At 41.3% G+C, this 12,343-nt stretch overlaps 1 protein-coding gene across 1 annotated transcript in view; it reads left to right on the top strand.

Moving 5' to 3' along the window:
* Nucleotides 1-449: 449 nt before the first annotated feature.
* The window catches only part of LOC113011845 (glutamate receptor ionotropic, NMDA 3B-like), a 50,406-nt gene continuing 38,512 nt past the window's right edge, over nucleotides 450-12,343 (top strand). Inside the window, exons 1-4 of the mRNA XM_026151632.2 lie at nucleotides 450-3,524; nucleotides 9,484-9,980; nucleotides 11,057-11,328; nucleotides 11,944-12,180. Coding sequence (XP_026007417.2) covers nucleotides 2,842-3,524; nucleotides 9,484-9,980; nucleotides 11,057-11,328; nucleotides 11,944-12,180 — 1,689 coding nt within the window. The 5' untranslated portion in view covers nucleotides 450-2,841. The remainder of the gene's footprint in view (nucleotides 3,525-9,483; nucleotides 9,981-11,056; nucleotides 11,329-11,943; nucleotides 12,181-12,343) is intronic.

Consider the following 12,343-nt stretch of genomic DNA (forward strand, 5'->3'; position numbering starts at 1 on the left):
GCTTCCAAAATTTCTGAAAACAAGATAATTGAGGTTAGAAAAATGTGCTACATTCTGCTTCACAATGATGCTCTCATTCCTGCATTGGAAATCCAGTGCAACTGTTTCGTTTACAACACTGGATTTTTTCCTTACCTAAAAGCCAAAGTTTAGTAGCTACCACGCTCTGTTTAGATGTGTTTAATGCTGCCCATGTTTATTTTTATCTCATTTTTTGCCAATTTGCAAAGGCCCGTGGAAATGAGCATTGTTATCTACTCCAGTGAAGTGTAACCACACTTTTAAAATTTTAGTTCTCTCCACAATTATCACTAAGAGCAGTGTGTCTGTGTGTGTTCTCCAGCGAGTCATCGCTACCCCTGACCCTTGAACACAGGCTCAGGGAGAGATCTCTCCTCGGGATTGGCTATAGCAAAACTGCATTACAGAAGAATTTCTTGATCTTATTGCAAAAGTAGAAAAGGAGTTGGTGAGATAAAATGGGGTTATATCAGGCTAGAGTATTTTCAGCATACAAAGCTGAAGGTGTCTGTTTGTTGGTGATCCTTCTTTTCTGATGTTGTTTCATGTTACATTACATCACCTTTGCACCAATACGCACATCAAAAACATGTCTCTTTTACTCTAATACCACAATTGTGATGAAACATTCAAATGCAGACAAGAAAGGATTATATTAATAACCAGAATAAGCCTTACTGATGTGCTTTTTCTTTTCTTTTTTTTAAGAACTTTCTCACTGGGTCCACTTGTGTGGATCACACATTCGACTTCCTACAAAACATTTTCAGAAGTCTTCCCTCTCAAGCCAAAACAGCAGAGTGCTTCCTTATCTTATGGGCTGGAACTCACGTCCTCTCGAAATGGCTCATATCGCCTTATCTCTCCAGAATCACATCACGGCCCCCATGTCTGCCTCTTCCGAGTTCTCTAATTTGCTTTCTCTTCTAACACCAGCAACTACAAACACAACTTCTTTAACGCCTTGCTGAGCTTTTGCTATTATTCTCACGTCCTCACCCTTGAAGTAGTTCTGCTGTCGTGCTCCCTGTAAATTGATCGTGAGCGCAGGCTAAATGCCTTAAATGTAATTGAAATTGTAAAAGAATCTCTTTAAAAGTCAAACAAGCTATCTATGATTGTGCTAGGAAAAAAAATAATGCTGGTACAAAACAGCTGACGCAGCAGTGAGATATCCCGCAGATGAACATTATCACAATTAATCTGACAGTGATAAATGCAGCAACAATTCGTCTCTCGTTTTCTAACAAGCTATGTAGACAAGGAACATAATTTACAGCTTTTTCTCCATTATGCAGACTCAGTCTGTTCTGATTTTTGTAGCCTCTGACAATTTTTTCAGGACAGGAATCATAACATAACCATACATTTAGTCGAATATTAATATTTAAGCGCTAGCTTAGATAGATCGTACTCAGAGGAATTTAGGATGAGAGCAGATATAGATTTACATACTAATTCCTCCAGCTGCCTTGAGGCGCTCTGTTGATCTTCTATCGTCACATTTTCTGTATATGCATAATATTAGTTTTATTCCTATCAGAAATACACTGAATAAAACTTGCACCTGTAGGCACTACCTTCCCATCTCTATTAGTCTCTGTCATCCATTACCATCTCGCCAACAACCCCCACTTACCAGATACCCCCACATTTCTAGCTCCCCTGCGGAGTTCAAACGAGAAGACCTATCTTCAGTTGTCCCCTTGCACACACCTGGGCCTTTCCGGGAAGACAAACATACGGCATTAATTCATCCATGTCTCTCCAGACTTCAAATATTTTTTCTCTGACTCTCTTAAGAGACTCAAGGACTTTCAGCAGAGGGTTGCGCTGTTTACTCTGTACTCCTGGGTGGGATATTTCCACTTGAATAAATGTGTCTCAGTGTGGGTTACATCTGTGTTCAGATAGCTTATCTTCAGATATACAGGCATGTGTGTGCTTTCCACAAGTGTTTCTGGACATAAGCTCGTAGATTAATAGTATACAGATTCAATTAGGTAACTTCTGTGTGTGTTTTATTTTATAGTGCACAGACGTCTTTCTGGATATATGTTACAAAGATCCTGAAAATGTGTATGCATTTGTGCCAGAGGATGTTCTTCTATTCATTTGGGTGGAGCCATTCAAAGCAAACTTCAGGTCATGTTAAGCTAAACTTTGAGCTCTTTATATAAAAGCAGTCTCCCCCCTCAACCTTGCCTGGAGCACTGATAGGATGAAAAATGGATAGAAACCCCAAAGGAAGGAAGGGGAAGGTCCATCTGTGAGCTGCATTCAAGGACAACAGTGTTATCCATTTTGGAACAGTATGAAACAAGCTAGTGTTTTCAGTGGGGTTTGGAAATGTGGGCTTCTGGATGAACTGTGGATGCTACTGTTGTCTTGCCAAGCCAACTGTGATGTTGCAGATTAGATGCGAATCATTGACTCCTTGTTTGTATCAGTGCGACTCTTCTCATTCAGAGTGAGAGATAATGAACAAATGTGACTGATTGTTTCTGATCTGTGTTGCTGTAAATTACTGCCGCATCAGGAATTGTTTTGCAGAGCTCTGGTGCATACAAAAGCTACGTTTAATGTGATTTTATGTTATTCAGCCCAGAGGTGTTTAGTTTTGGTGATATCTATTAATCTCTGGTCTGATCTTGCTTTTTATTTCCTCTCTTATCTTCTTTCTCTTTTTGTTATTTGTTCTGTTTTTATATTTTTGTATTTTTTCTCCTAACTCTTTCACTGATCTACTTTTTTCTTTTGGTTCTTTCAACTCTTCTTATTTACTCCTATCCTCTGTCACAGAACCGATTTCACCTGCAGATGTCAGCCCGTGTGCCTCCATCAACCCTGGGAAGTTTGCTCCTTGCAGTTTTGCAGGGGGGAGATGGTGGGGATAGGGATAGAGGAAGTCGGGGGGACAGCTGGGGAGGAGCAGCTGTAATCTGCCCAGGCTGGGACGAAGGCGGTGATGGCTTACTGACCCACCTTCAGAAGTACAGTGGTTCAACCTGGCATTTGTGGGACATAATCAACCTGACTCGCATCACAGGGAGCAGAGATAGAAGAGGGGGGAGCAGTGAGGAGAGAAGGGAGGAGCAGATGGAAGAAGAGGCTTTGAAGATCATCTCCACCCGTTTCCTGCGCTCCCCCTCACCTGTTTCGTCTGTTCTCCTCCTGGGATCCGACCCCGAGTGTCTATCCTCCGTCCTTCGGGCTGCTCAGCGTCTCGCACCATCACTACCAGCACTGCAGTGGATCATGGGATATCCCTTGTCTCCAGATTCGCTGCACACTTTAGGAGGTCCTCTTGGACTGTTAGCCTATGGGGAGGTCGGCCGCAAGCCAATAAGCTTCTATATACGGGATGCTTTGCAGCTGATTGGCCGGGCGGTCACTGCAGCAACCATGGTGAGGCCAGATTTGGCACTCACTCAGAACATGGTAAATTGCTATGACAAACCAAACCGACATGAACAGCCCTCTTCTGGACAATATCTAGCCAGGTAAGAATGTACAGGATACACCAACTAATTAAAGGGTTACTTCACATAAAAATGGCTAAAATAATGTCTTTGTTCACCTCTAATAATATTTAGCTATATAGGGTTTTTTGTAACAAATTACTCTATTTGGCAGCTTTGATCTGACTAGTGAGTACACACGACAGAGACAGCAAGTATATATTTTTTTGGTATACAGACTGACAGTGCAGGAACTGTTAATTCTTATTAGTCCTATGCAGTGTAGTTTGTTGCTATAGGCACCCTTACAGATAACAGTCGGGGGTATGGGTTGATTTGATGATGCTGATGCTGGCTATAAGCTTTCACTTTTACTTTAATCTCAATTTGGTTGTTTAGCAAAGTCTAGAATTAGTGCCTAGTGTTACTTGATCATCATTAAACCCCACTCTCTGTCAATGTTGATGCACTGAGATCAACTCCAGAGTTTTATGGTTTAGTTTAGAGATGATAGTAATACCTCCTCTAAAAATAAAATGTATTGTTTCAAATGGCATAAGACTAGCTTTATACTCTCTACACTCTATACTTCCTTGCAGCTACAGGTTCACCTTAAATGACTCCTGGGTTTCTGAATTTTTGCACATAGTTTTACTATTTAAATAACCGAATGATTCATAGAAGACAGTGAAAAACTGCATTTAAAATTCGCTGGTCACATCACTAAATACATGCTAGGCCGTTAGCTTTCTGAGTGACATTTTGACATTTTTGTGAGGAGTTACTGGCTCCACTTGTGGTACTGTATGCTCTGGTTGCTGCCCTTGTCTGTCCTTTGCACCATGGGGGTGGTAATTTCTGAATAGCACTGTCATACTGGAGGTGGGGAGGAGGTCTTTATGGCATACAGATTGGCAGACTGACACCAGAGGGGTTTTGTGTGTTTCTGTTTGCTGTTGCTCCAACTCCTGCAGCTTTCAAAAAAAGGCTTCTGACAGCTTTCACGGGTCTGACAAGGTGTGGTCTACGATGATAACCACTGACACATGGGGGGAAAAAACTGATTGAAATACACATTAAACCTTAAACATTTTCATTTGAAGCAGAAAAACGTAAATCCTCGCATTCGGACATGGAGTGCAAAAACCTATCACACTCGCATACTCTAGAAATCCTCTTGAGCAATATGTGGCTGATAGTGCATGATGCACTGAAGCCTGCTGCAATAAACTCACTGCAAAGTTAAATATTTTTCTCTAACAGTTGACATGGATATACTTCAAAGGGTACAATGGATAAAACAGCATGCATCCAAGTCATGTGATACTGGTGAGGGAAGGATTTGTGGTAGGAGCTGGGTCCACAGCAAATATTGAGCCCACGTGGTGCCTGCCAGCTGAGAGTGATCACAGACAACAGCCACATAATCACAAGCTGGATTCTCACAGCACTCTGTCCGCAAAGCAGTTTAGTTGAGCACTGGGATCTCAGAACCATGGGGCATGGAGGGCCACAGGCTTTTGTGGAAGTTGTGTTATTGAACATCCATTATTAGAGTTTGAAACAAGTTAATTAGGTTCAGAGTAGCGCCGCCACGATAGATTTTTCACTTCATGGTTATTGTGGCCAAAACAACTCACAATAATGATAATAGGGCAAACATTTTGATAAATTACTTGCCTAAATCACTACAAACAAATGCCGCTGATGAAAGCAGGGGCCAGTATGTATACAAAGTTTGAATTTAAGAGCACCAAACTGTAGCGACTCGATCAAGCCAGCAACCATGCAGATGTTAGTGCAGTTTAACAGACTAGCTTTAAATGACTCAGGCGATGTGTGACAGAGAAGCTGCAGAGACAGAAAACATGCAACAGTGGTAGTCACTTTACTTTAGTCAGGCATGAAATGCGCTGATAAGCTGAGGCTGTAGTGTAGTCCTACTTAGTGCAAGGCTGTTACTGAAATAGAAGAGACTGAAGAGGTAAACTGGAAAGAGAGTTTATAACCCTAACCGGCTTTTGATGGACCGTTTATGATATTATCATATCTATACTTTTAATATGTTGTAAAGTATTATGCAAAATTCCTTAGCCGCCTCTCATTTCTTGATATTTTGTTTCCAAGGAGCCAGACTTTAACTCATCAGTTTTTGTTAAGTGCAAAAGTTCTGAATGGCTGCTGAATGTCTTCAAGGTTTTTCACTCATTTTCACTCTTGAATCACTTATCGCTGGCCTATCAATTATTCATTCAGTTGAAGTTACAAAAAACTGGCAAAAATAGTACGGATTGACAGGTGTAAAATTACATTTTCACCATCAAGGTGATTTCCAAAGAGCTATTAGCTGGAAACTTGGCATATCCCTGCATAGTGGGCCCTTAAAAAAATTAGAATAAAATGGACAAATGGAGGATAAAAGAAGAAGTGGCAGGACTAAAAATATCCTTAAAATAGGAAGACATACAGCAAAGACCTGGCACGGGACCAGAGAGATGCATCTAGCCCTTCACATGATCCATCTACTGTTTATCAGAAACCTCATTAGAAATTGTCTGACTGGCTTTCAAGCAGCAATTTGTAAGGAATGAAAACGGGAAGAAAAAAGGCTGAGGTATGACAAATTATACAAGAACTGGACTGAAACAGTTCTTTAAGGAGTGATGAATATAAATGTGAAACTTTGGTTCAAATAATCATCAACATATACGTAAGAAGAGTGTCTACGGCCATCTGTATAACACTCTGTCATGATTTGGGCCAGTGTTTTAGCCAGTGGTACAGGTTTTTTTTGGGTGGGTGGCGTTGATGAAATGAAATTGATGAATGCAAAAAAGTGCAGTCATCTATGTAATACCATCTGGAAAGAATCTGATTTGTAACCGCTTCATCTTTCGGGATGGCTATAATCCCAAACACACTGCCAATGTAGTAAAAGGATACCAGCATATAAAAACACACAGCAGAATGCTGTAAGGGACAGACAGGCCTCCCAGGGGACTACAACATTATTTTCATCTTAATATCACACCAAACAATCACATCATGACTAGTAACGGCTATTTAGTAAATCTTTGATTTTCTATAAGTTGTGTTTTATATGTTATTGGTTTATTGGCTGAATTATGTTGTATTGTTTTTCTCCTCTTTTACGACTGTATGAATTTTAACACCATGGTTGTTAATCTTAAATTTGTATCAAGTCAAAATTTTACTTTGCGTAACACTTTAGTTTTTCCCCATGTGCCAAATGAATATCATTTCAAGCAACTCTTTATTACACTATATTTTAGAGACAATTAATGAAGTATTGTGCATGCTAAACTAAGACTGCATCCAAGGTATATATTTTATCAGTTCAACTTAAGCCTATTTCTATGAAGATATAAGTTTTGCTTTGTTTTTTTATTTAAAGAAGAAAAGAAAATAAGACATTTTTAAATGACTCAAACTTCATCAGGACTCTAGGGAAAAATGCAATCTTTTCGTGGGCAACCAATTGGCACATGGTCTAGCCTATCAGATTAAACTATTTACAATAGAGTTCTCCACAAAATAGTCTCAGTGACCTTTGTTCATGGCCAGTGAAAGACTGATAAAAGGGGTTGTTCTATTGCACTATTCAAACTCATGCACTTGTTCTCCAGTGTACTCCCTGATTCTTATCCCTCGCCTCCAACAGCCAGACACGGCAGTTCTCCGGAGAGCCTTAACAAAGCTGGAGGAAGTGAGAGACTTCCACATGGAAAAGGCAATTAACAGCTCAATGCCCTGGGGACAGAGTGAGGAAAGCAGGGAGGGAGGGAGGATGTCTTGCGATATTAGCAAGTAAAGAAGGTATGAGAGGATGAGAGGTTACAAAAATAAAAGTTACAAAATTACTCTTTCAAAGCAATGAAGATAAAAATATGAGAAACTAGCCACTTTTGATGTTGCTCTTCAGAATGTCCAGAATCACAGAATCCCTAGGTGCTTATTCCCAAAAGTACATTAGAGAGAAGGGAGAATGTGGTCAAAGACAAACAGATAGATAAAAGAGAGGAAGTAGGATACAGCTAAAGAAAAATAGAAGTAAAAACAAAGGAAAGGAAGGACACACTTGTGTGGAATAGGATGTGAGGGAGGAGAAAAAGGAGGAAAAAAGATAGCGGGTTGTTGTTATCAGAGTGAAATCTGCCAGTCAGTGCCATCTCACTCGACACAAGCTGCCACGCTGATTCCATCTCCCCCGAAGAGATTAAAACCAATGAAACAAGCAGGCCTTGTATCATTCCCGACAGACAGGCAGAAAAAGACGAAGGGAGTAAACTTTCCTCCAAACTGAAGGAGGTGGACTGACAAGAGATTGAGACGCATGCTTGGGACAGTCTTATAGAGTCATCATTTACCGACCACACCACTGACATTTACTCTGAGTGCGTAAACCTGGGCCAGGTGTTAGGGAAGGAAGCCATCCCTCTCTGACATAGCTGGGTGACTTATCAACCTGCTGTGAAATCCAGAGTCATCCTTTAAATACAGCCTCTGGCCTGATGCTAAAAAAACAATCCGCAGGACCCATAACTAAAAGGTGGTGCAGCTTTAAAGTGTGCAGTACATTTTTTTACACCACTGCTCTTATCCCTATATTATGTCACACTCCTATCTCACCTCTTATCTCTGGGCATGAATCCAAACGTGTCACAAACAGTGGGAGAGGACCCTTTGAGACCTTGCACTTTTCTCCTTGGATAAAAGATGTAAAGCTTACAGTGTGGCTATTTTTTTTTCTTTCTTTGGCCAGCTTAGACTAAGAGTCTGGAGTTGGTTGGCTTGATGAATCTGCTGTCTATTGGATATGATGATTCAGCCGTGCTATTACCATGAGTGATTTCAGCTCAAGGCAAGGCTAGCACTTTCGCTTTATGGCCACAGAGACAGAAGGGAGCTGCCGATGAGGAAACATAAGTTAATGTGAAAGGGAACGGGGATGGCTTCCAATCAGAAGCATTTTTAATCAAGTTCTTTACAATTATGTTGATGTTATAGTAAATCACAATGAGAGGATATAGGGCAAGGAACTAAAGCGGAATACATAAAACCTTACATATATTCACATTTTTATATCAGTCGCTGTGTGGGGCAGACAGGCTTTAGTAAAGGCTAAACTTGGAGGACAGGTTAATGACCCACAAGATAAATTTAGCCTTTTCATTATCCTTTGGATATTCCATATTTAATGAAGAATATTCTCAGCTGCCACAATCTAAGCTAATGCATGCATATAACCTAGTGATGAGAGTGAGAAAAGAAGAAAAGATGGGGGAGGGAACTAAGCGCAAGAGGATAAACCTGTTTTCTGTTCTAAGAAAGGACTCCGGCTCAACCACCCGTTTCTATTATATGGAAGGAAAACTTGCCATTTCTAGCCTTGACCCAGACATCATCAACAGTCCCGGCACGGTTCAACACCCATACTGAAGTGGTCCCTGCATACTTTAACATTTAAACAACCACCCCTATGATTTACAATGACCTCATGACAATCCCTTATGATCAAACAGAGCTCGTATGGCTTGATGATGTCCACGTGATCGACTGCTAAGACATGTGCAAAAAAATCCCTGCGTGGTTCAAGAGGCCAGGAGAGATTTATGTGCGAATGGGGATTGCTCCTCCTAATGTGTGGAGACGAGTGAGCCGAATAGCAATGACTGTCTGTATGGACTGGCAGATAGGAGGAGAAGACCCTCACTGCACTGCATTAACTTTTAATTATGACTCTCTGGAAGATGCAATTACCCATTAGAGACCAGACTTGCTTAAGCTCTGCAACCACACTGTAACTTTTTTCTTGCATTAGCCCCATTTTCCTTTTTTCATAAGCCTTTTTTCATAGACTATGTTTAGTGTCATCTGTATAATATTGCAGGCTGTACTTTTTTAAGGTGGATGTCAAGTTTATTTTCTATATTTTGTTGGCTTCCACTTATTATTTGTTCTTTGTCCTCTGTCCCTCGAGGTTTCTCTCCAACACTTCCTTCACCGGGGCCACAGGCCTGATCCAGGTCGATGCTGGTGTTTCTCGGATTCTGTCCTCCCAACTGTTTCATGTATGGAGTCTGAAGAGAGGTGCTCTGGGGCAGCCTGCTTGGGTTACTGTAGGCCAGTGGACCCGAGGTCGACTGGAGTTGGAGGGTGGCATTCTGGGACTGGTGGGAGGGTTCATGACCAGCCAGGGACAAGGTCTTGGAGCCGGGGTGAGGGGAGGGGATGGCCAGGGTGACGGCAACTTTGGAGGTCGCTGGAGGCCGGGACTTTCGGTTGAAGGGCACCGCCTCAGGGTTGTGACCCTGGTGGAACACCCATTTGTCTTCACACGGGAGGTGGACGAGGATGGATTGTGTCCAGCTGGACAGCTTTGTCTGGACCCCAAAACTAACCAGTCTAGTATAATACATGGCCTTTTTAACCAGCTTCACAACTCAAATACTACAACAGTAGACTGGGATGGCACAGGTGAGTGTTATTTTGCCATTTGTCCATAGAATACTGTCATTATAGAACCATTATACTGTAGAAGTGTAATACTTGTCAGAAACATTTTAACTTGTACTGTGAGCATCTATGACTTCTAATTTATGGCCTCTCCAAGCTTTGCTTACATAAACCCTCAGATCTTTTCCTTTCAGTTTCAGTGTTGCTGTATTTGGCTGGCCATGTCTCTAGAGCACATATGGAAATTTGAGGTAGAATCAATAAGGGATTGCACCAGGTCAGTTTAGTTGAAAATATAACAGGGTCAGGGTCAAGGGCTACACTCACCAGCTACATCTTTCATGAATGAAGAGCATATAGGAATTCAATCAATAAGAGATCAAGAGTATCTTGTCAAAGATGTACTACTACGATCTTTCTTTCACACATGAGATTATCTGCAGCTATACATCCAGTCCACAGCATAGTAATAACAGTCAACCTGACTTTCTTTAACTTTAATCAGCCGATTGCATATGGAAGCTATAGGAAAATGTAAATTTTTTTCACGATGATGCAGGTACTAAATGTTGACGTGTACTGTGAATTTATTCGGTTGCCATTGATAGGATTAATCGTTTCAATGCAGAGGGGTATTTACACCTTTACATAACATAACTTACAAAATATTGAAAATAAAATTCATGATGGTTCATTTGTAAAAGAGGTCCAGAAGCCAAGCAAGAGCAACGGGGACGCTGCTGATGTTGATTAAGCGATATTGCAAGGAAAATGTTTGCCAGAGCAGTTAAAATGGCAAACATGGCAAGAACTTAAAAATTCATATTGAGCAGCTCCATTACATCTTGCCAGCTCTACTTTTCTTTAATGAGTTTGAGGGTTGTTAATTTTTTTTTTATCCAAGTACTTAATGTGAATAAATGTAGTCCATGCCAGGTCATAAAAAATGCCAAAGCTGAAGTGTAATGTAAGAATCTATCAACATTTTCCTTCAGCTATGGTTGTTTGTAGGCAATTCCCATATGTGCAACCACATCCAAATCATGCATATGAATGTCCGGATGGATATCACACCATCATCATTTCTTTCCTCTCAGAACTACCAGAGGACCTGAGAAAGTGCTGCTATGGGTACTGCATTGACTTGTTGGAAAAGCTGGCAGAAGATATGGGCTTCACATTCGACTTATATATTGTGGGAGATGGAAAGTATGGGGCGCTCAGTGGGACAGGACGCTGGACGGGACTGGTAGGAGATTTGCTGAGCGCAACCGCCGATATGGCCGTCACCTCTTTCTCTATTAACTCTGCCAGGAGCAGAGTCATAGATTTCACCTCACCCTTCTACTCCACCAGCCTGGGCATTCTGGTACAACTGCTTGAAGTCATCATTAATTGTTGGAGGTTTAAACTTGATTTTTTACGACTGTAGAATTCATGGCATGTCCTAAAAATGTGCTCTGTTTTAAGTTAAAGCACTGCAGTCCTCAGTGTTACTTTGACTTTTTATGCCTCTGCCGGTATGATTTAATCATTTGGCCTGCAGCTACTTATTGTTCACCCTAAGCCCCCTCACCTTGGTATTGTAGTAAGGAGCGGGAGATCATTAGTTGAGCATGTATGTTAATTACTGAACTTGGATGCAGTTTAAGAGTGTGTAATGAGTCTAAGAGGCATTTGAGAGACAGAGTCCTCAAACATGCTGTAGCTATTCTTTGATTGGTTAGCATTTCCCTCTATAGCTGACAATCTGCAACGCATGATATGATCTGACAATACGGCTCCATTTGAAAATGAGATATTCATCATTTTAAAAAGTGATTTCTTCTCCTGGCTGAATAATAAATAGCACGGAATAAAAAACAATGTGTGCATTTCTTTTTAAACTAATTTGCCGAGGAGTCATTAACAGAAGTTTATACAAACAATGCATGGCAATCAACGGTCTCAAGTCTGCTTCTTGTGTTTGCATTTGATCCAACAGGTCCGTAGCCGGGACACTGCAGCTCCCATTGGAGCCTTCATGTGGCCCCTCCACTGGTCCATGTGGGTGGGTATTTTTGTCACGCTGCATCTCACAGCGCTCTTCCTCACCTTGTATGAGTGGAACAGCCCCTTTGGCATGACACCCCATGGCCGGAACAGACTACGTGTATTCTCCTACTCCTCTGCTCTTAATCTCTGCTACGCCATACTGTTTGGACGCACTGTCGCCACCAAGGTAACAAAGCTCTTCTCTCTGTGATTAATTGGCATCATGTGGGGCAGGGCGAGGAAAAGTCATTGCAAAGAAGAGGGGGAGGGGATGCTTTATGGGATGCTTATTGTCAATGGCAAAGGAAAGTTGAAAGAGGGTGCTAGAGAGAAAAATGATGGAGATGGCT

This window comes from Astatotilapia calliptera, chromosome 19 (genome assembly GCF_964374335.1).
Source record: "Astatotilapia calliptera chromosome 19, fAstCal68.1, whole genome shotgun sequence".
NCBI lineage: Eukaryota > Metazoa > Chordata > Actinopteri > Cichliformes > Cichlidae > Astatotilapia > Astatotilapia calliptera.